Source organism: Onychomys torridus, chromosome 3, assembly GCF_903995425.1.
Source record: "Onychomys torridus chromosome 3, mOncTor1.1, whole genome shotgun sequence".
Taxonomy (NCBI): domain Eukaryota; kingdom Metazoa; phylum Chordata; class Mammalia; order Rodentia; family Cricetidae; genus Onychomys; species Onychomys torridus.
Genome location: NC_050445.1, coordinates 148,908,862 through 148,930,419, shown reverse-complemented (window position 1 = coordinate 148,930,419; position 21,558 = coordinate 148,908,862). Strand labels below are relative to the sequence as shown.

Sequence of the window (21,558 nt, the reverse complement as noted above, 5' to 3'; positions counted from 1 at the left end):
CAGGCAGAGAACAGATTCAGGACAGAACCCAGAACAGGCACACAGTGGATGCAGGACTCAGAACATGCATGCAGGATCATCCAAGCCTTCTCATGTGAGCACCTTGAGTGGAAACAACTTTAGTTGGGGGAGGCAGTGGGAGTTTCTCTTAGTAACTGCAGACAGAATACAGCTTTGCTTTGCCAGCACCTTGACTTTATTCATGTGAGACATGCTTTGGCCTCAGGACACTGTGATCTATTCATATAAACATGTCAGTTCAAGCTACAAACTTGCTGCAGCAATAGAAAACCAATGGCACAAAACTAAGAAATGCCCTTAATTTAAACACCAAGCAACTTCCATTCCAAAAGATGCATGTCAAGTTTATTTGCGGTCAGACTCTCAGTTTATTGATACATTGACAATACTAGTACAGAGCAGAGGACCAGGCACGTTCAACATGGACACAGGACAACACTGCCTAGGCTCCTCAATGGTCTCCTGTGACATGCGTCCTCCTGGCTCTTCTGGGCTAGCACTGTGTGTAGTGCCTTCCAGTTGTCACAACCTGTCAAAACTTAACTTTTTTTTCTTCTAAGCAAAGTATTAAAGGCCATTCAAAAGACAAATTACAAAAAAGCAAATTAACAGATGCTGTTCATATGCATTCCCAAATTACTAATTTAATCTCTTCATACTGTAAAAAGTAAATAAACTACAAATATATTTAACTGATCCAATTTATTACAAAGTTGATGACTTTTGAAAAACCCAAACTTAAAGGATGTGATGCAAAAAAATCTAATACATCTTAATATTTCAAGTAAGATTAACCCAGTTTCATAAAATCATGTGGCTGTTTTGTTTTTTTGTTTTGTTTTGTTTTTCTTTTTTCCGGAGCTGAGGACCGAACCCAGGGCCTTGCGCTTGAAATCCCCAGCCCTCATGTGGCTGTATATACAAACACACAGATGTTCTACTATGTATAGTAGTTTTCAGAAGAATTGGGGTTTCAAGTTATTTTTCTGTTCTTTCTAATTGCTTTTCTTTTATAGTAATTAACATGCATGTTTAAAGAGGCAAGAAAAGCAATTCTATCAATCTGGAAGAAAGCAAATGAACACCCAGCAAAAGTCATGAAAATTTCAAGTTTATATAACTGAATTTCAAAATTAGGGAATGTTTAATTCAGACCCTGTAACCAAACTGTCTTTTGCTACAAATTGCTGTAGAACCTTTCTGGGTATTTCCAGTTTTAATACTCAAATGTATCAGAATTTCCCAAAGAAACAGAACATTATTTTGTTTTAGAGGCATTTTATTTAGGTAACTAAAAAATATTGGATGTTCAGAAGCAGTCAGTGTACAATGAAAGAGATCAAACCAGTTACTTTATCATGTATTTCCTCTTCTTCACAACTAAGCAAAGAGAAAAAGACATTCTGCTTTAAGGGAAAAGTCAGAAAAATAGGCCAATATATTTTTCTTCTCCATAACATAAACAGCTACAAGAAATTGAAGTGTAAAATGGAAATTGTACGTTGGCTTGTTCATTCGAGACAGCAGGCTATGGCACTACATGAGCATACCCTCCTGCCTGCACCTCACACACTCAGCTCTTTGCACTCACAGGACACAGAGTAGTTGTTTGTGCACTGGCACTCATTCATATTCCCAATAGTTTCTGCCCTCTTTGCCACAGGCAGAGAGTAGCTCTGAAAGCTGATGCTTTCTCTGCTTGTTCAGTCCATCAACTCTATGGTGTCTACGGCATACATCTGATGCTCAGGCCTTCACTTCAGGAGTTGAAGAGTAGATGGAATCTGAATTCTCTGAAGCAATTTCTTCTGCAAGTAACAGACAAAAACCACAGTCAATTTAATACAGGGAAGAAGGAAATCCACATTTCTATCTAAGGAGGAAATAGAAAGGTGTTTTTTAATGCACACTGTGGTACGGATGACAAAACAGAAAGCCACTGAACATGACATTATCAACTGGACTCGGGTCACCAAGCACCAAGCACCCTGAGCAGAGCTCAGACACACTCTTCTACTGTCTTCACACCAGTTTTAACCCCACCACTGTCCTTCAGGATGAGCTTCGAATGACTTGCAACTACCCAATCGCATTTAATTCAAATCATGCCTTTGTGAATCCTGTCTTTTCCCTTAGTAATAAAATGTTAGTATTTAAGGCTATGCAATTCAAAACCATAAGCATTAGACCCTGCTTTTGGCAGGGGGGGGGGGGGGAGATATCCTAATATCGAAAACAGGGGTAACGCCAGAGTCTGTGGTAAACTCTCCCTTTCTCACTCCCCAAGTCACCACCTAAGAGCAGAACCCGTCTCCCGATCTAACCATTAGCCATCTTGCCAATCCTCCCAGTAAGGACTTCCCTTCTGTTCTCCGGGGTCTATCCCACAGCTACATACCTGCCCTAAATGTCCCTACTCTAATTCTTTCTCCACACTACTATTTCCTACATTTATATCTACTCCTCCACTTAAAATCAAAGGGTTTTCATTCTCCCAGTTTATAAAACTCTCAAAATTATAAGAGAGCAAATAAGGCACTGGATGGTCTAGCCTCTCCCATCTCCTTTTCCTCTCTCTTCAAGCAAGGCAGTGACCTTCACATTTTGCTTCTCTGCCTTGATATATATCTGTTTTTCCGCTTAACTCCTCCACCCCTCCTCAATAGTTACCGCTGCCCATCCATAGGTCTCCACTGGTTTAAATGCTAATTCCCTTCACAATGATGAACTAGGTCATTTGTTAAGCTAGCACCCATCTCCTAAGTTTAAGAGTAACCCATCAGTCACGTCCACAGTGTACATGAGGCCCAGAACTCTGTAGCTAATGCTTACGCATGTGTGTATAAGCTTTCCACAAGTTAATTCAAATCTGTTCACACTTAATAAATTACTTTTGCCACTGACCAAAACACACATACACTTAATTTTTTACATCCCTAGGGCCCTTAGAAGAGTGAATTCGTATTTACCCAGCTCCTCTTCCGCTGTTTCTGGAAAACCGATCTTTGGCTTGGCCAGCTCCCCACTGTCCTCTTCTGTGAAGAGAAAGAGAAAGACAGTGACGACTGACTAGGAAACACAACAGGTTTCTGCAAACTCACACAGGACAATTCCTTTTTAAAAGTTACCATGACTCCTCAAAGTCACTTTAGTACTACAGCCACTCTGCAATTAGTAACAAGTGTTTGGGTTTTCATCTTTTAACTGAAAAATACGTTTTCAGTGGTAAGGATCAGGTAATATAATACCATGAGGAATTGAACAGATACTTGTAAATTCTTCATACTGCCTTCTAACAACTGTTATTTTATTTTTGTGTGTGTGTATCTGTGCCGGTAACCACTGGGCCATCTACCTGTCCCTTTGTAATAAATTCTGAATTAATTCATTCATTTCATCCCGTAAAGGACATTGCTCAATTAGAATCATGGCTTCACTTTGCTTATACCATATTTCATAATTCAAAATCTAAGAGAAATAAGACACAATGAAGCAGAATTTATAAATGATATAAAATCTATGCATTATAATTTGTTAACTTAGAATAAACGTCCTTACCAGGAAGCACGCATTTCCAAAGGCCATAGGTTTTTCCTACAACAGTTTGCCACAATCTCAATGTTCCATCTTCAGAACCACTGGCATAGAGTTCCCCATCAGGACTAAATCTCACACAGTGAATGGGACCAAAGTGACCTTTGTAGGATTCTGGAAAAGGTGAAGAATGGGGCTATCAGATTTAAATGTAAAGCTAATTATTAGGCTAAGTATTTTTTTTTTTTTTTTTTTTTTACTGAAAGAGACACTGTGTTGCTGGGAGATCATCTCTACCATTTCCTTAGGATTAGCCCTTTCCAATCCAGCATGTCAGAAGCAGACTGCCTTTAGAAAAAGAAAATGAGGTTTCACATCCCAGAGAATTGAGGAGCTGTCAATAAAGACTAAATTCTGCAGAGACTGGAGCTGAAGACTGTCAATTCCATCCCAGTTTCTATGTCCGGAATTCATCCCCTGCTTTTAGAGGAACCAGTTTCTTCCATGCCTACAGAGGGCCACCAGGTGGAGCTCGTTTACATACTCTATCTCAACTCCCTAACCAGGCTACTACCTAGGCTTCCTAACTCCGCAACAGATGCAGCCTCAATGCTGACCCTTACATTTTAATATAAGAAATTTTGTGAAAAGATGTATACATCAGGAAGGCTTTCTACTGCAGTAAGACTCTTACTTAGAAACGTGCCCCATCTATAATCTCATGCCCCATCATCGTATTCTGGCATTCCTTCCATCTCAGACTAGCCAGAGAATAAAAGCATGTAAGAATAGAGGGCTTGCAACAGTTATCCATTTCTTCCTCCCCGTACCACAAGCCTGGGTTTCACTGATGCTGACCACCTACCTCCTCCACCCCGAATCCAGCCATAGAGCTCTCAAACTGGAAGAATGGACTAAAATATAAAATAGTCTAAAGCTGACTAAAGCAACCCCCATCTACCAGTTTCCCATAAGAAACAAAACAAAGCTGCCTCCTGTTCTTTCTGTACAAATCTAGTTAACTTAGTTCTTTAGGTGGGAAACCAGAACAGTTAGATACAGGTAAGAAAAAAGGCGGCAGTTTCTAAACAGAAAATACGATTTTCAAACTTAAAGGAAAACATAAGACTTGGTAAGTAAGTATAAAAATAGGTATAAAGTACTGCTCTCTGAACTATCTAGCACTACTATTACACACTATAAATAAAGTTAGGATGTGTTTGCTTCGAATTAATCATATATCAACCATTCTACTTCTTAAAAACTATTATGGCCGCTTAACTTTAATTCTAGCACTTGGAAGGCAGAGGCATTTCCATCTGAGTTTGAGGCCAGTCTAGTCTACAAATCAAGTTCCAGGACAGCCAGGGCTGTTACACAGAGAAACCTTGTCTCAAAATGTCTCAAAAAAAAAAAAAAAAAACACCACACACACACACACACACACACACACACACACACACACCCACCCCTTTCCCCCGCCCCCCCAAAAAACACTAAAAATATGAAAATAAAAACATATATGATAATTATATTAAAATCTCTCTAAAGGTCTCCATAAACCACAGTGAGCCCCCATTATTCTCTAGAGATTCTTTGGGATTCCCCAGTTACAGAAACAAGCTGGGAAAATGAGTGCCACCTCTCTCCTTAGAAAGAACAAATATCCTTACATATGTTTAATATTTAATTTGAAATAGATATTCCCTCCAAATAAAGGCAGAAAAAAGATCACTGCACTATAATACAGAACATCAGCAGAAAGATGAAACACAGTTCAAAGTAAACAGTTCAATATATTTTGTCCGTGGGCCTATAAATTTCTATACAAAATGGATAAAACACCTTCACTTCTGAATGTATGAATTTCAAGTTTTAGTTAGCTGAAAAACTTACTTTCAACACACTTTAGGTCAATATCTAAGGTACTCACTAGAACTTAATATTTTGATAAAAATAAATCATTTAAGGCAATGGTTCTCAACCTTCCTAATGCTGCGACCCATTAATACAGTTCTTCATGTTAAGGTGACCACCCAACATAAAATATTTGTTGCTACTTCATAACTGTAGTTTTGCTATGGTTATGAATTGTAATGTAAATATCTGCCTGTTCTAAATGGTCTTAGGCAACCCCTTTTTGACAACCCCAAGGGTTGTGACTCACAGGTTGAGAACCACTGATTTAATGGACAGAAAAGAGACTTACCTAATTCTTCTCCACTATTATAATCATACTTATACAGTTTAAAGTCTTCTCCACCTGCAACAAGAAACTCCTTCTCAGGGTGAAGAGATGCAGAATTGATGGTTGCAGGAGCTTCAAAGGATTTAATTGGCTCCAGACTAGGAAGAAAAACCAAAGAAACATAAATGTCTACAAAAATTTTAATAGTATACAAATATCTACCCACATTGAAATTATTCCTAAATTTTGAAATTCAAAAAACAGTAATTATTCAATTCAGTAAAGTGTAAATGAACTGTTAAAAAAACTAACATGAATAAAAACATTCAAGATTGTTATATTGAAATCCAAGTGGATTTCATCTGAGGAAGTCATTCAGTAGTGGGAAATCCATATTGTAAGCAAGAGACAGCTCCTGGACATCAGTGTTTTGGCTGATAAATCATATTAGGGACCTTTTATTGTTTCCAAGACAGGACGTGTATGAAGTCTAGAATGGCCTTTAACTCAAGATCCTCCTTGCCTGAGCTACTCACTCAGTTGGGATTACAGACAGGAACACCATGCCATGCTGGAACAGCCAAGGAAGGAACAGAGTCATGTGTGGAGAATTCTGCATGCTTGTGAGAATACTCCAATAAAATAATAGCCAGTATCTTCAAAACTCGGAATTGTTCTTGAAGTCTGTTTTCATGCTCCTCCCAGGCACCATGGACAGAAATGAGTTTACTTCAGATTACTCATTATTGCTTGCTGTTCTTATTAAACTATCCTTGATATGCCTTTATGGTAAGGAAAAACTTGTTTTTGCTATATGCAGCTTGTCCTTGTGATTGTATACACTTTGAACTCATGAGAACTTTACTCATGTGACATTTGTTAACCTTCAGAATATATACATTGTTGGAGGCTCTGAATTAAGTTGGCTATGCATGAAACTTTAGTCCAACTCATTTATCGGCTCCATTCTCCCAAATCCCACCACCCCTCTAGAGCGGTGACAAGGCCAGGCTAGGATTTTTTTCCTTTTAAAGATTCAGTCTTTCTACAAACATGCATTATTTTAATGAATATAAAAGAGGTCTGGGTTAGGGATTTAGCTCAGTGGCAGAGTGCTTGCCTAGCAAGCACAAGGTCCTGGGTTCGATCCTCAGCTCAAAAAAAAAAAAAAAAAGACAAAGAAAAAGAAAAGAGGTCATACAGACCAAGCACAATACACACCTGCATCCCAGCTCAGGAGGCTACGGAGGAACAACCCAGCCACACTGAAACCATCTCAAAAAACCTAAAGGGTAGGGACATAGGAATTTGTGTGCCTGGGTTGAATGCTCAACGGTGAAAAAAGTAAATGAAAAGAAAGCAAGCTTCACGATAGGGAATTACTTGCAATACTAAGGAATGTTGAATATTTTCTGAATTGTTGAGGTTTAGGCTTCTGCACCCAACACAAGAAACTGCTCTCGACAGCTGTTTTTAACCAGACCCTATGGTGTTCTGAATGAGAATGGCCCTTTATAGGCTTATATTTGAATGCTTGCCTTCCAGCTGGTGGACTGTTCTGGTAAGGATTAGCACTGTTGGAGAAGCTATATCACTGGAGGTGGGCTCTGAGGTTTCAAAGGCCCATGTCACACCCATTCTGGCCAGCTCTCTGTACATCTCCTGCTTGTGGGTCAGATAAAAACTACTACTTTGGTGGCAAGCCTGCCTGCCTGCCTCCTGCCATGGTGGTCATGGAGTCACCCTTTGAAAAGCCCCCAATTAAATGCTTCCCTTTGTAAGGTGCCTTGGTCATGGTGTCTCTTCACAGTAATAGTAACGAAGACAGGTTAACGGCATTAGAACCTGCACTTATGGAAAATCAACTATAGTATCCTTACTAGTCCTTTTCAGTTCAATCCTGAAAACCACTTCAACACTGAACATCAATCAACACATGCCACATATAAAACACGCAAATTAAACTTAGCCAGGCATGGTGGTGAAAGACTTTAATCCCACCCAGCACTTGGGATGCATAGGTAGGCAGATCTCTGAATTTATTAAAGTCACTCTGATCTACAAAGAAACTATCTCGAAAAACAAACAAGTTAGCTGTAGCTTATCTAGCATTACAGAAGACCACTTGTTCCTTGAAATATTCAGCTACTACTAACCAATGAGATCTGAGGCAAAAGTCTACAGCCAGACTGCATGGCCCAGGAATGAGCAGTTACAGGTGTACAATCCAATAGTTCTGGGCAAAAGCATTCCACTATTAGCTTTACTGTATTTATAGGCGCTCCCTTACATTTTTAGAACTTCCATATTAGATTTTGTCTCCTAGTCAATGAAGCTGAACACTAGAAATATTCTTTGACACCAAATGCTAAGTCAGAGTATAATTGGTCTAATCTTCACAGAAATCCTTTAAGTGCCAAGGCTAAGAACTCTACACTCAGTTTTGCAGTTTGAACTCAACACTGTACATACAAGATTCCTACTGAGAAAAAAGTATCCCAACATTAGCTACAGTGATAAAACTGAGCAACAGATACATAACCTCATATAATTTAATGAAATATGACCAATAAAAATATTTTAATGCTGTTTTAAGGGATATGAAGTTTTTAATTAAAAAGCATGATTATATGCATCATGTCCTATTAATTAAAAGAAAAACCCAGTACACACACGCACCAGAAAAAGAAATATTTAAGTCTGCACTACTTCCTTCATTGTTTTTTAAGTCCTAGGAATTCAAACCTAGGGTCTCAATCCATGCTACACAAGCACTCTTACTAAGTTATATCCCAGGGCCTCATTTCTCTAAAATATTAACTAAAAAATAGGAAAAAAAAAAACAGTATCAGCGATTTCTACATAGTAGGGAATATATAGCATCATGCCAATATTTCTTTTAATAAAACAGAACTTAGACTTTACCAATAAATATCCTACACAACTGGAAGTTAAGCTAATTCCTGATTAAAGCATGCTCAACCTAAGAGACAGTTGTTAAGAGGTGTAGAAACACTTCCTGTGTATTACACAGTAAAGGTAACAATCTGCCTCTAAAAGAATCATGCAACATTTTTGTACAAGGCTTCCTTTTTTTTTAAGATTATTTTATTTTTTTGTATGTGTATCTACACATGTACATAGAATGCTGTGGAGGCAACTGGATACCAAGGCTGGAATTACAGGTGTACCTGATGGTGCTAAGAACTGAACTCTGATCCTCTACATGAGGGGCAATCATTGTTAATCAAGAGCTGAGCCAGCCTTTCAGCCCTTACTTTTAAAATAAGCTAATTTTCCCTTTTTTACCCCAAAAATAAAATGCAGGAATTTCCTGGCCATACCTAAGTGCACTATGAAAAGCAATAGTCCGCCCATAAGTAAGCACCAGGACCTCTCCCTCAGGGATATACTCCATGCTGCTCACGGACATGTTAAAATTCACAGATTTCACTTCTGTCATCGTAGCATGATCCCAAAGACTGCAAAAGAAAAAGAAATCATATTTATTCAGTGGCCAGAAAAAAGCTTCAATTTTACCTGTATATAAATTCATGAGATGATAATTACAATCATAATAAAGCAATTTTGTCACAAATCATAAAGAAATTCTGAGTTCCAATGAAATGTCAAAACCTGTTAGGTTGTTGGTGAAATAAACTTTATCATCTACTTTCCTAACAATAAAACAGTTATCTAACACCTAGTCCCAGCTCAACTAATCTCAACAGTTGTTTTGATCTATCCGACAGCTATAGAGTTTTCCACACAAGTTTAAAGGTATCATGAATCCCCTCAGCAACCTGTCCATAACTACACTCAGAACAACTAACTACATGTCAGCAGCTTTAATGACTTTCTGAATTCTACTCCATGTGTGTGATAATAAGTAGACAGCTCTAGGTAAACGTGACCTATATTGACTTAAACTTTAACATACACACATTTTCCTACATGATTTATTAAAAGTATTTATAAGCTCCAAGCTAAAATGCTTTTCAAGCATTAAATTATTGAAGAAAAATTAACTTACCGAACAGTTTTATCATCAGCTGAAAGGATTTGTTTATCCTCACTGCACCAGAGAGCCTTTTTAATACCGGAAGTGTGACCACTAATTTCCTTAGGTTCTTTAGAAGAAATAATTTAAAATGCATAATAAATATCTGGTTTTCTGAACTGAGCAATATGAAAACAACTGTTAATTTTACAACAACTTTCCAAACCTCAGCCCACTTCAAACTATGTCTATCAGATGTGCTCAGGTTTCCTATATTGAACAGTAATTCATCTGTATGACAATGAACCACAAAACAAATGACCCTTACTTCATGAAGCTGAGGCACATCCCCTAGGATCTTTATTCTAGTCACTGCTGACAGTAACTAATGGGACGAAACACACACACACACACACACACACACACACACACACACACGCGCGCGCAGAGTTGGCAGTAACTAATGGGGCGAAACACATACACACACATGCACGCACTTGCCAAGAAAGCAGAGGGTAGAAGGAAAAAGGAAACATTTAAAGTAGCATAAGCAATTCCCAGGAAAGAAACTTCATTTCTTCATCTTTAAAATGGGGTAATAGAAGTTGTTATATATATTCTATGATGATCAAATAAAAACATACCTGAGGTGCTTAACAAGTTAAAGTTCCATTCATTGCTATTCCTTCTACTGCTGACCCTCTAGAAAAACAACCCTCAAAAACAGCTACCTTTAATGTGTCAGACAAGTTCAACAATACTTTAATGTTTTAGCATAAGTCTATCAAAAAGTAGACAGAGGAAAATGCATAGCAGATAATGGAATCTGTGGTGATAAGTACAATCCATCACTTTAGAAATGTTCTTCCAAATAGAATGACTGTTTAATCATAATGTACTATTTTTGGTTTTTAGAGACAGGGTTTCTCTGTGTAGCTTTGTGCCTTTCCTGGAACTCACTCTGTAGCACAGGCTGACCTGCCACTGCCTCCCGAGTGCTGGGAGTAAAGGCATATACCATCACCATCCAGCCACAATGTACTTTTTTAAACCCAGTGTCAGTTTTGTAATTTATGAATAATCCTGCATTCACCTACAGAATGTTTCTTCTGAACAACTAATACAGCTAAAAAGTTGAAAACCTAACCCCTACCATACACACTGATGTCTCAGCCTCCTCTCTTACAGAGGGCCACATCACACATTACCCAAAATCTAGCAACACTGCTCTAGTATCTTTACAGAATCTAGTATCATGAAATGAAAAACATCACTGTAATGAAATTGTATATTGCCAAAAGGCTATATAAGTTATGCAATAAAATAAGCAAATATTAAAATGAAATCTGCATAGGAAAAAGAAAAAGCCTTGACAGGATATATTGTGACTGAAATTAAGATTTTAACAAAGAATAGATAATGAATGCTTTTATCTGGTGGCTATTTTAACTCAAATGTTTATGGTTCCACAAAGTGATGCATGAGTGATGCTTACCTGCCTCAGGTTTGTTCAAGTCATATATGCGCAGCAGTTTATCCTGTCCTCCAGTTAACAGGTAGTTGCTATCCTGAAAACAAAAAAGAAAAATGTTAGTAGATTAACCCCTTTAATAGTTAATGAAATATAATCACCAATAAAGATACAGTTGTAACCAATACTTCCAGGAGGACACTGTAAATGTCTAAGACTTGCCAAGCTCAAGTTTCCTCTCAATCACACTGTACTGTACCACAAGAACCGCCATTCTGCTGTGGGTCCTACCTCTCTGTACCACAGGAACTGCCACTCTGCACCGGAGTAATACTTCTTTGATCTCAAAAGGCACTCAGGGTCTCATTCATGTGCTATGTAGTGTATAACACTGAACTACATCCCTAGCCAAAATTCCACTTTCTCATACCTGTGTGAAATCCACAGTCTTGACAATGTGCTTATGAGCCAGGGTCATCAATTCATCTCCTGAGACAGCATCCCACACTTTGCTAAAAATGAACATAAACAAACATTCCGTAACGTTAATACAAGGTTAAATATAGTGGTAATTTTGATCACTACAAAGTAATTACATACATAATATTTATATAACTGTATTATGCATCTCTCATGGTGCTCATTATTATGACAATTTATCTAAAAAAGACAATTTTTCCACAGGACTTTTTAACTCTTAATTCTCTTTGACATTGGAAAAGAATAATTTATTCAAGATTCACAAATTAACCCAGCCTAATTTTTGGCTTACAGCCATAATATGTTTTTACCAAGCCTGAAGAATATTTTAACCAATTCAGTTCACCAAGTCATCCTTTTATATATTCATATACCAGAGAAAAGAATATAGAACTTCCTTGAATTTAGTTACCTTAAAATTTTACAATGTTAGACCTTGATACAGATCAGATAAAGTTTAAATCAAGATGATGGAAGGCTAGATGTTAGTGAGTGTAATCCCTTACAATCATTTTATGCTGAGGCAGGAGGATTCTGGGTTTAGGTTAGCCTGAATTACATAGTGAGATCTTTCTCAAAACTCAGACAAAGTAGAAATAAAATAAAAACAAACAGCCATCGTCCCCATTCCAAGTACATAAGGGCCTGAGTATGCACACAAAATCCACAGATTCCAAAGAGAGCCAGAGGTCTAGGCGCAAGCCAAACCACACCAAGCACCAGGAAAATACAGCATTCCAAATGTCAGCATTAGTAAGATTTAGAAATGTAAGAAATAGGAATTGGTCATACACATCTAAACTTATACATGGCTGTAAAAACATGTTTGAGAGAAAAGAAATAATGTCACCTTATTTCTCTTAAACCCACTCCAGTTTCTCCCATTCTATTTTACCTCTCTGCCCCAACCTCCTTTTAGTTCTGATTCTAGCCACCCATGATTCACACATTTTTTTCGGCTCCCAAACCCCTGCTCATATCTGTGTGCTCCAAGTTCTTTGTATCCTCATTTCAAACGCTAAACTCCACTTGATTTTCTATCTTTTCATTCAATAATTAGCCATTTTTTGGGCACACGGGGAGGGGGGGGGGGGGATGGGGATACGACGACAACACAAGATCTCTCTATGTAGCCCTGTCTTGTAGCTGACATGTCCTCAAACTGATCTCTAACTTGAGATCTTCATGCTTCCGCCTCCCGAGTACCAGAAAACTGTGTACCACCACACCCAGCAACCACTTATTCCAGTTCTTCCAGAGCTCAGCTTCCAAGGCCCATGGCACTTGATTCTGCTGTTTTTGTCTCTATGTGCTCATTCTTAGCAACAGAGAAAGGGTTCGTCTAGCCATGAGTTCACATGGTTTAGGATCAGAGGCATCCAACTGTCAAAACCACCTGGAATGTCTACCCTAGTTTTATGAATTTCAATAGAACTCTGGGTAATGTCCATCATTTTAATCTTTTTTTTTTTTTTTTCTGGGCCATACACAGGAATGAACCCGGACCCTTGCATGATAAACAAGCACTGAGTTATTTTCTACCTCTATTTTCCATCTCTAATGGCCTTTGAAATGTTAATTTAAATATGTTAATACTCTTCCAAAAACAAAATCTTTCTTTGATGTAGACTACGCATTCACTGAAGACCAGAATGATACTAACCAGAGCTAACAGCAAGTGTGCTACTACTACTCTTAACTTTGACAAACCATGAAACATAGTCAGATGTCAAAGTACCTGGGGTCACATTCAGTCAGGACTCACTCAAATACAGGCCACCTGCCTGTGTTCACATACCTACTACCAATTACAAGTACAAATATTGGGACCTGGAATGTCAGGAAAGCATCAACACTATTATGATGGCTATTCTTGGTTGTTACCTTGACTACATCTAGAATTAACTGAAACCCCCATGACTGGACACATCTCATTTGAGTTAGGAAGACCAGCTAAGACATCAAGCCTCATGGACACACTGGTTGGGCAGCCACAGTTGGATTAGCTGGATCACAGCCTGAAACCTATTCTAATAAATCCCTTTTATATAGTTCTGTTCTATAAGTTCTGTTCCTCTAGGGAACCCTGACTAATATAACTATGTATAGGCATGTCCTCAAGCCTGTAGTTCTATTTAGTCAGCAATACTCCAAATGACCTAGACAAAGGGCCTGTAGCAGCAAGACAAAGCCTTGGCTATGATCAGGGTCAGCTCAATGTTGGGTGGAGATGGCTGCACATTTTTCACACTTGTTTTCTCTCCATTTCAAAGTAGTTCCCACATGAGCAGGATTCTTGTATACTTTTTATTTCTTTTCCTGAGGGCTAGCAATACAATGTGGTAAGACATACAAAACAAGATTCATCATAGATTTCACTACCATATAGGATCCTTCCGAGCTGCACAGAAAATCAGCATAAGACCATGAAGCAGTCAGTGGCACAATGGTCTGCTTTAATTGAGGTTATGGTAAAATCAAAGTTAATAGAAATGTGCCTCTAAACTGCAATCTACAAGTTTATCTTTGAGAATGATGCAGCCTGGTGACAATGGTTGGTAAGAAGTTATTGTGTGTTTTATGAAGAACAAGAAGGAGTGCTGAGCCCCCAACCCCCATCAAAAGTTAAATGAAACACAAAGAAATACCACAATATCTACACTTACAACTACATAATTAATTTAAATATAAATATAATATAAATAACATAACATAATGCATAATTATAAATGACTAAATATTTAATTTAAAGTATTATTTTATTAACTATTAGCTTGCAGTCAAAAGACTACAACCTAATTACCACAATGAAATTGGGGATTGGAGGGGAAGAGCCTAACCATAAAGCCCACCTGGCTGGAATTTTCTGTGGACTCTAGGCCTGCCTTGAACTTGTGAACCCTCCTGCCTCAATCTCTGAGTAATGAGATCTCAGGCATGTGTCACCACACTAGGCCTATCTCCCAAGCAAGCTGCAGTGCTGTGGAATAATCCTTCTACACACTGTGTAAATTACACTGTTATTGGTTTAATAAAGAAGCTGACTGGCCAATAGCTGGAGAGGATAAGGTTAGGCAGAAAAACTAGACTAAGAACACTGGGAAGAAAGGCAGAGTCAGAGGAGTAGCCAGCAACACAGGAAATATGTGCAAGATGAAAGAGAAGTAACGCCATGTGGCAGAATGTAGATTAATATAAATGAGCTAATTTAAGTTGTAAAGCTATTTAGTAAGAAGCCTGAGCTATCAGCTGAGCATTTATAATTAATATTGAGTCTCCGTGTTGATTATCTGGAAACAGGCAGGCAGGAAAGAAAAGTCCAACTACACCGTGGTGGTACTCACCCATCAATTCTACTACTTGGGAAGCTGAAACAAGCTGAAATTTCCTACCAGCCTGGCTACGTTGAAGCCAGTTGGGCAACTTAGCAAAATGAAATTTAAAAGGGGTCATGGCTTTAACTCGGTGGCACAGTGCTTGCCATACAGCCTGGGTTCAATTTCCAGAGCTGAAAATAACCCCCCTCCTTGTAAATACCTAAATCTAGAGCTGTATAATTTTAATCAAATATTCTACATCCTTTATTAAAATCAGTTAAGATTCATTCCCAATGACAATGTTCTTAATGCACTTAGGGAAGAACAAACTTTAATAGAAAAAAAGAAAACTTATAGCAATTACAAACTCAAATATTCCAAGATCCATTCTCTGACCTTCTACTTTAGTTTTTTTTTTTTTTTTCAATTGACTTATTCAACAAGTATAAAGCAGTACTGAAATCAGGAATATAAAAGACTAGGGAGATGACTCAGTGGTTAAGCACACTCCCTGCTCTTCCAGAGGACCCAATTTCAATTTCCAGCACCTACATGGCAACTCAAAATACCTCCAATTCTAGGGGATCTAACACCCTCACACAGACACACATGTAGGCAAAACACAAATGTACATAAAATAAAAATAAATCATAAAAAATGAAAATATAAAACATGGCCTCAATCTTAAGAAGCACATTAATTAAAATACATACTATAGTAAGTGCGTACTGCTTAACAAAGTATAGCACGGACAAACAAGGCAATGGGTACCTTCCCTCTACTGTTCCAGAAGTCCACTCTAATTCTTCCATATCTGAGCATTATTCTTATTTACCATTTTCACCTCATCAATCAGAGAGCTTTGTCAGGGCTGAGGATGTATCTCAGCTGGTAGAATGCTTGCCTAGCTAGCACAGGGAGCCAGGTTGGTGGCACTCAGCTCACCTGTGACAACTTAACTCAAATGGAGGAGATGCAAAGACATCTTGGCTATACGTAAACAGTAAATATAAAGCCAGCCTGGGCTATATTTTAAAAAGTGCTTTATCTTGTAAGTTAATATGCAGGCTGACATCAAGGCAACTTTTGGCCTAAAAACACTAACATAGAAGGACTCATAGGTGTTTTTAAAAGATTTATGTAACATCCTAACAGGGCAGACTACAAAGTTTTACAATGGTTTATACAGAATGCTGTAACAGTAATTGATTCCTCGGGGCATAGAAAGTACATACAGCATTATTTGTGTGTGTCTGTCTGTCTGTCTGTCTGTCTGTCTGTCTCTCTCTCTCTCTCTCTCTCTCTTTCTCTTTTGTTTGTTTTTTCAAGACAGGGTTTCTGTGTGTAGCTTTGCGCCTTTCCTGGAACTTGCTTTGGAGACCAGGCTGGTCTCAAACTCACAGAGATCCTCCTGGCTCTGCCTCCCGAGTGCTGGGGTTAAAGGCATGCGCCACCACTGCCCAGCTATTTTTCTCTTAAAACTGTTTATTCTTAAATGTGCATACAATAAAATTCACTGTGCTGTATATAAAGGTCTTGGGTTCAACAAGGGCACATGGTAATATGTTATAAGCTGTGTTCACTTTTTTAACTTAGTGTTTTTAATTTGCTTAAACCAAAGGTGGCAACACAATTTACAGTTGCTCCTTATTATGAAATCCTTTTAAACAAGAAGTCAACAGACCATTTCACTCTCCAGGCCCTGGTCTATCATGTACAACAGCTCTTAACATTGCCTTTGTACTAGCAAGATGGCTTGGTAGGCAACAGCACAAGCCTGACAGTCTGAATCAGATCCCAGAACCTACACCCACAAAATTGTCTTCTGACCTCCATACAGTCATACACACACCTGCACACAATAGCAAATAAAGAGTTGTCTTCATTGGTTTAAAAAGAGGTATAACTATACACCAAAACTATATACAACATAACACATGCCTCAAAAGAGCAGAGAATCATTGTAAGTCGGTTTAATGAAAATGCAATACCCAAAGTAAAAACAGGTGAAGTGCATTGTGGCAATGGTTTAGTGCATCAATCAAAGACTGTACCAAAATACAAAATGAACTAGAATGAAGCGATTTATCTATTATTACAGTGGTTCAAAGACTGCAGGTCACCCAGAGAAACATTACCTGAGCAAAAGACAGCACTTTTTCCCCAGACCAACCAAGCAGAACACACTTGAATATTTTTAAAGCTCTCAAGACTATACTCCTGTATACCCAAGGTGATGAAGTAAAATTGTAAAGAAAAGACCAAATCCTCAGAAGAGAAGTGACATGATTTAATTAATTGAATGGCAGCAATACTAACAGAAATAACAGAGAAGAAATCCCCAGCGGTGCAGAGCTAAGGTGAGCCTGAACTAAGGCAGTGGCAAATGCAAGGGACTACCTGCAGAATCAAAAACTGGTGATAATGATGACCTAAGGAAAAATCAAGCATCTTTCAGACTGCAGTCGTTTGTTTGTTTTGGTTTTTTTTTTTTTTTTTTTTTTTTTTGAGCTGAGGATTGAACCCAGGGCCTTGCCTAGCAAGCGCTCTACCACTGAGCTAAATCCCCAACCCCAGACTGCAATCTTCACACCATAGGAAATAAAAAAAAAAAAGTTTGAGACCCAGTTTTAAATGTATCTAGAGCCAGTTAATAAAAACTGAGTGAAAAAGTATCCGGGTGTAGCACTATGCAGCACTCAATTTAGAGAAGTATCTGTCAAGGGCATTACCAACATCCATTATTCGGGCTGCATCATAATCATAAACATTCCTAGTCTCAATCAAAGACACAGAGGGTAAGTCATTTAAGCCTTTCAAGTTTGGAGACTCAGTGAAGACAAGGATGCTCAGAGAATCAGTTTGGAATCTTGATGAGCTCAAACACCATGTGTTCTCTATGGCACTGGCTGAGTCAGAACTCTATGCCTAACTGAAGGTGAAGATTCTGACATTATCACCACACAATTCAGAGAGACTAAAGTTAGCCATTTTTGTTACACTTACGCCGTGAAATCTGCAGCAGCTGTGGCAGCTTTGGTGGCATCCTTATTCAATGTTGCACCCCAGACAGCACCTTTATGACCCAAAAAGGTTCCAATCCAGTCTCCCGTATCTCCCTGGCGGAGCATAGGTTTGCCATCTAGAAAATATTTCAAGACATGTGATTTTGAAGCCTGACACATAACATCGAATATTGAATAGCAAACTGGAAAGTTGTTGTTCTGACTATTCCCACTTACTCTCATTAAGCACTGGGGGTTCCCATCATGGAGTCCTGGTCTGTGGGTCTAGTCCTAGTGACTAAACTAAGGAATTTTGGTCACTCTTCTTGGGAAGAATAACTGATTCTGGGACTGGATCAAAGGCTCCCTCACCTTGACAAACTCAAGATTACAAAACAATTGTATAAAGAGATGCTTTCCAGGGGACCTGATTCCGATTCCCAGCACCCCACACAGAGGCAGACAACCGCCTGTAATTCTAACTCTAAGGAATCTGACGCCCTCTTCTAACATCTCTGGGCACTCCTTCACACATGTACAAGCAAGCACAAAGGCACACTGACACAATGAATGGAAAACTTTTTTTTTTTTTACCCTAAGACTGGAAGCCACTGACGTGTCAAAACAATCTAGATAGGCGTTTTGACTTTGAACCAACTAAACCTTACGTACATTTTCCTCTGGAAAAAAAACGGAGGCTCACACCACCAAAGATAATACAATGAGTGCGAAGACATAAAAGGCACTCACTCCTCCTGGCCTGGCCTATTTTCTCCTTCCAGTAAATCCTTGGGAGACACGGTGTGTGGAAAGGCGCAGTGCACTAAAAACGGGAGGAGAGGGGGATGGCGCATAAAGCCTGACCGGGCGCGAGCGAGCAGAGGCCTCTGCTCCAGGAACCCTCTCTCGCTTTAACTGGCAGCTCCGATGCCCCCACCGCACCCCTCGGCAACCGAGAGCCGCGGCCGTCCCGGGCTCGACTCACCTTTGCAAGCGCTGATCAGAAAGTAGCCGTACGGCGTGATGCCGCTGAAGGCCAAATCCACCACCGGCCGCGTGTGGCCGGAGCAGGTGAGCGGCGTCTGCCTCATGGCCATGGCGGCGGCGGCGGCGGCGAGCGGGGTGACGCGAAGCGCGGACCGAGGGTCGCGGTTGTCCTCCTCCTCGGCCGCGGCGCCTCGGGCTGCTCAGGGCCCCCGCACTGACACCGAGGCCGGGTCGGGAGTCCCCGCGACGCGCGGCCGCCAAGGGAGGGACAGGGAGGGAGGGAGGAGGGGAGGGGAGCGCCGGACAGCCGGCCCGCCGCCACCCACCGTCCACACCGGTAGCGGCAGGAAGTGACGCAGCGCCGACGCGACGCGTCATACGGAAGTGACGGACTGCGGGAAGGCGGGATCGCCTAGCGCGGCCGCGAGGAGCGGGGTGCGCAGGCGCGAGCTCCGAGACCGCGCGGCTCGTGGTGTGACGTCACGCGCGCTGCGTCCAGTTCCTACCCGCGCGGTCGGGTCCGCTGTAGGGTGCCGTTGAACCAATCGGAAGCCTCTCTTGCTCTTCCTTCTGGTTGCGCAGGGTCCCAAGGTTGTTCCCACGAACCGTCGTCAGCGAACGGCCGCACGTCCCGGAGCTGTGTCCCGCGCAACCCACACCCTCCTGTGTGGAGGTGGAAGACGGAGGACCACGGAGGATGCCGGGAATCGCAATCTGGTTGTCAGGCTTGGCGGCTAGGGCCTTTACTCGCCTGTTCCATCCTTCTCTCTTCTTTATTCGTGTATGACTCATCAGTTACTGTGTATGTTTTCTCTCGTATTTTCACCACATTAAATAAACCACACTGGTAGGGTGGGGGCGGGTCTCTTGGTTCTTGACTTTTCGAAGTAGAGAATTGAATCAAGAGAAGATTGTTTGGCAAAGCGAAGCGCACACGCCTAAGAGAGTGAAGTGTGATGCCCAGAAGGAAGGATTGGGGAGTAGTCCACAGGCGTCAGTGTGGAGGATTTTAAAAACAAGTTTAGGAGTACTTAAGAGGTGGGTAACATTCTTGTTGGTAAGATGACCCACTTCCTCTTCCAAATCACGGAGGATCAGCTCTTCCTTTTCTGGTTATTCCTCCCATTGATCTCTAGACGAGGCTACAAATAGGTGGATCAAGAAACAAAACCGGGGGTTGGGGATTTAGCTCAGTGGTAGAGCGCTTGCCTAGCAAGTGCAAGGCCCTGGGTTCGATCCTCAGCTACACATTTAAAAAAAAAACGTGTCAGCATCATTTTAATTAAATAAGGGTCTTTTTGAGCATGCAGGCCTTGTGTGTGCTCGCGCGCTTGTATGTGTGTACTGAGAGAATTGCCCTAGGGTCATAGCTTCTGAGTGTGTGTGTGTGTGTGTGTGTGTGTACTGGGGGAGGTGCCCTGGGGTCTTAGCTTCTGAGTGTGTGTGTGTGTGTGTGTGTGTGTGTGTGTGTGTGTACTGGGGGAGGTGACCTGGGGTCTTAGCTTCTGATACAGTTAGGAGCAACTGTGCTGCACAAGGGGCACCCGACCCCAGGGAGAAGACAGTGCTACCAAGATACAGCCGCACTTTTCCATCTGTCTACCCAGTAACAACCCCACTACCATTCTCTCTCCCCTACCGTACATCTCTCTCTACACACATGCACCACCACAGCTCACACAGCCATAAGTTTCTTATTAAAACCATTATGCCTTCCACATTTATACCCTGGTATCAGACAAGTGACTGGTATTTAGGGCATGGTCAGCAAATGATTATGTACTAGTGAGATGGATTGCTGCATTGCTGGCTGATTAAAAGACTTACAGATTAAAACAGCACAACAGGTCATTTGAAAATATGTTCATTTAGTGCTCACTGTGTGTTGCTGAATGTAACTGATAACTGGGGCTCTTGTGTTGGCACTAATGACAGTCACTGCATCTGGACAGTCTACTGAGGTAAAGTTCTTGCCATGTAAGCATGAGGACCTGAGTTTGATCCCCAACACCCACATTAAAAAGAAGAAAAGCTAGCCGGGTGGTGGCGGCAGTGGCCACGCCTTTAGTCCCAGCCAGGTGGATCTCTGTGAGTTCAAGGCCAGCCTGGGCTAGCAAGTGAGTTCCAGGAAAAAGGCGCAAAGCTACACAGAGAAACCCTGTCTCGAAAAAACAAAAAAGAAAAAGAAGAAAAGCTGTGTATGGTGTGGTGCATGCTTGTAATCCAACCCTGAAAGGTGAAAATGGGTCACTCAATCCCTGGGGCTTGCAACATGATCAGTGAATTCCAAGTACCAGTGAGAGCTTCTGTCTCAAAAAAAAAAAAAAAAAGACAATGGATGGATCTGGACCAGTAGGTCATTCTTCAGTGACAGGTTCCTGAGAGGAAGGACCAGAGGATCATAAAGACAGGAAAGTTGGGGTCAGGAGGCAGCTATGGCTTATGTCAAGGAAGTTTATTAGGAAGTACAGCACCGTGTATACTGTTTGCAGAGGGGGTGGGGATGGAATACCTCAGATAGCTATTACACAATGGGACGAAGCAAAGTTGCACCA

At 40.5% G+C, this 21,558-nt stretch overlaps 1 protein-coding gene across 1 annotated transcript; it reads right to left on the bottom strand.

Annotated features, from left to right (window-relative positions):
* Positions 1-344: 344 nt before the first annotated feature.
* On the bottom strand, positions 345-19,392 carry LOC118580594 (serine/threonine kinase receptor associated protein). The gene is made up of 10 exons (XM_036182416.1): positions 19,002-19,392; positions 18,018-18,153; positions 11,645-11,726; positions 11,239-11,311; positions 9,777-9,873; positions 9,088-9,225; positions 5,765-5,901; positions 3,580-3,729; positions 2,991-3,056; positions 345-1,829 (listed from the first exon to the last, which is right to left on the bottom strand). Exons 1-10 carry the CDS (start codon positions 19,111-19,113, stop codon positions 1,768-1,770), a joined length of 1,053 nt encoding a protein of 350 aa, XP_036038309.1. The 5' UTR covers positions 19,114-19,392; the 3' UTR covers positions 345-1,767.
* Between the last annotated feature and the right edge of the window lie 2,166 nt (positions 19,393-21,558).

Coding starts and splice junctions, on each gene's coding strand:
- LOC118580594 (XM_036182416.1), bottom strand. CDS start 19,113: ATGGCCATGAGGCAGACGCCGCTCACCTGCTCCGGCCACACGCGGCCG. Junction 18,154..19,001: donor TCTGATCAGCGCTTGCAAAG/GTGAGTCGAGCC, acceptor AATATTTTCTAG/ATGGCAAACCTATGCTCCGC. Junction 3,730..5,764: donor TAATAGTGGAGAAGAATTAG/GTAAGTCTCTTT, acceptor CACCTTTTCCAG/AATCCTACAAAGGTCACTTT.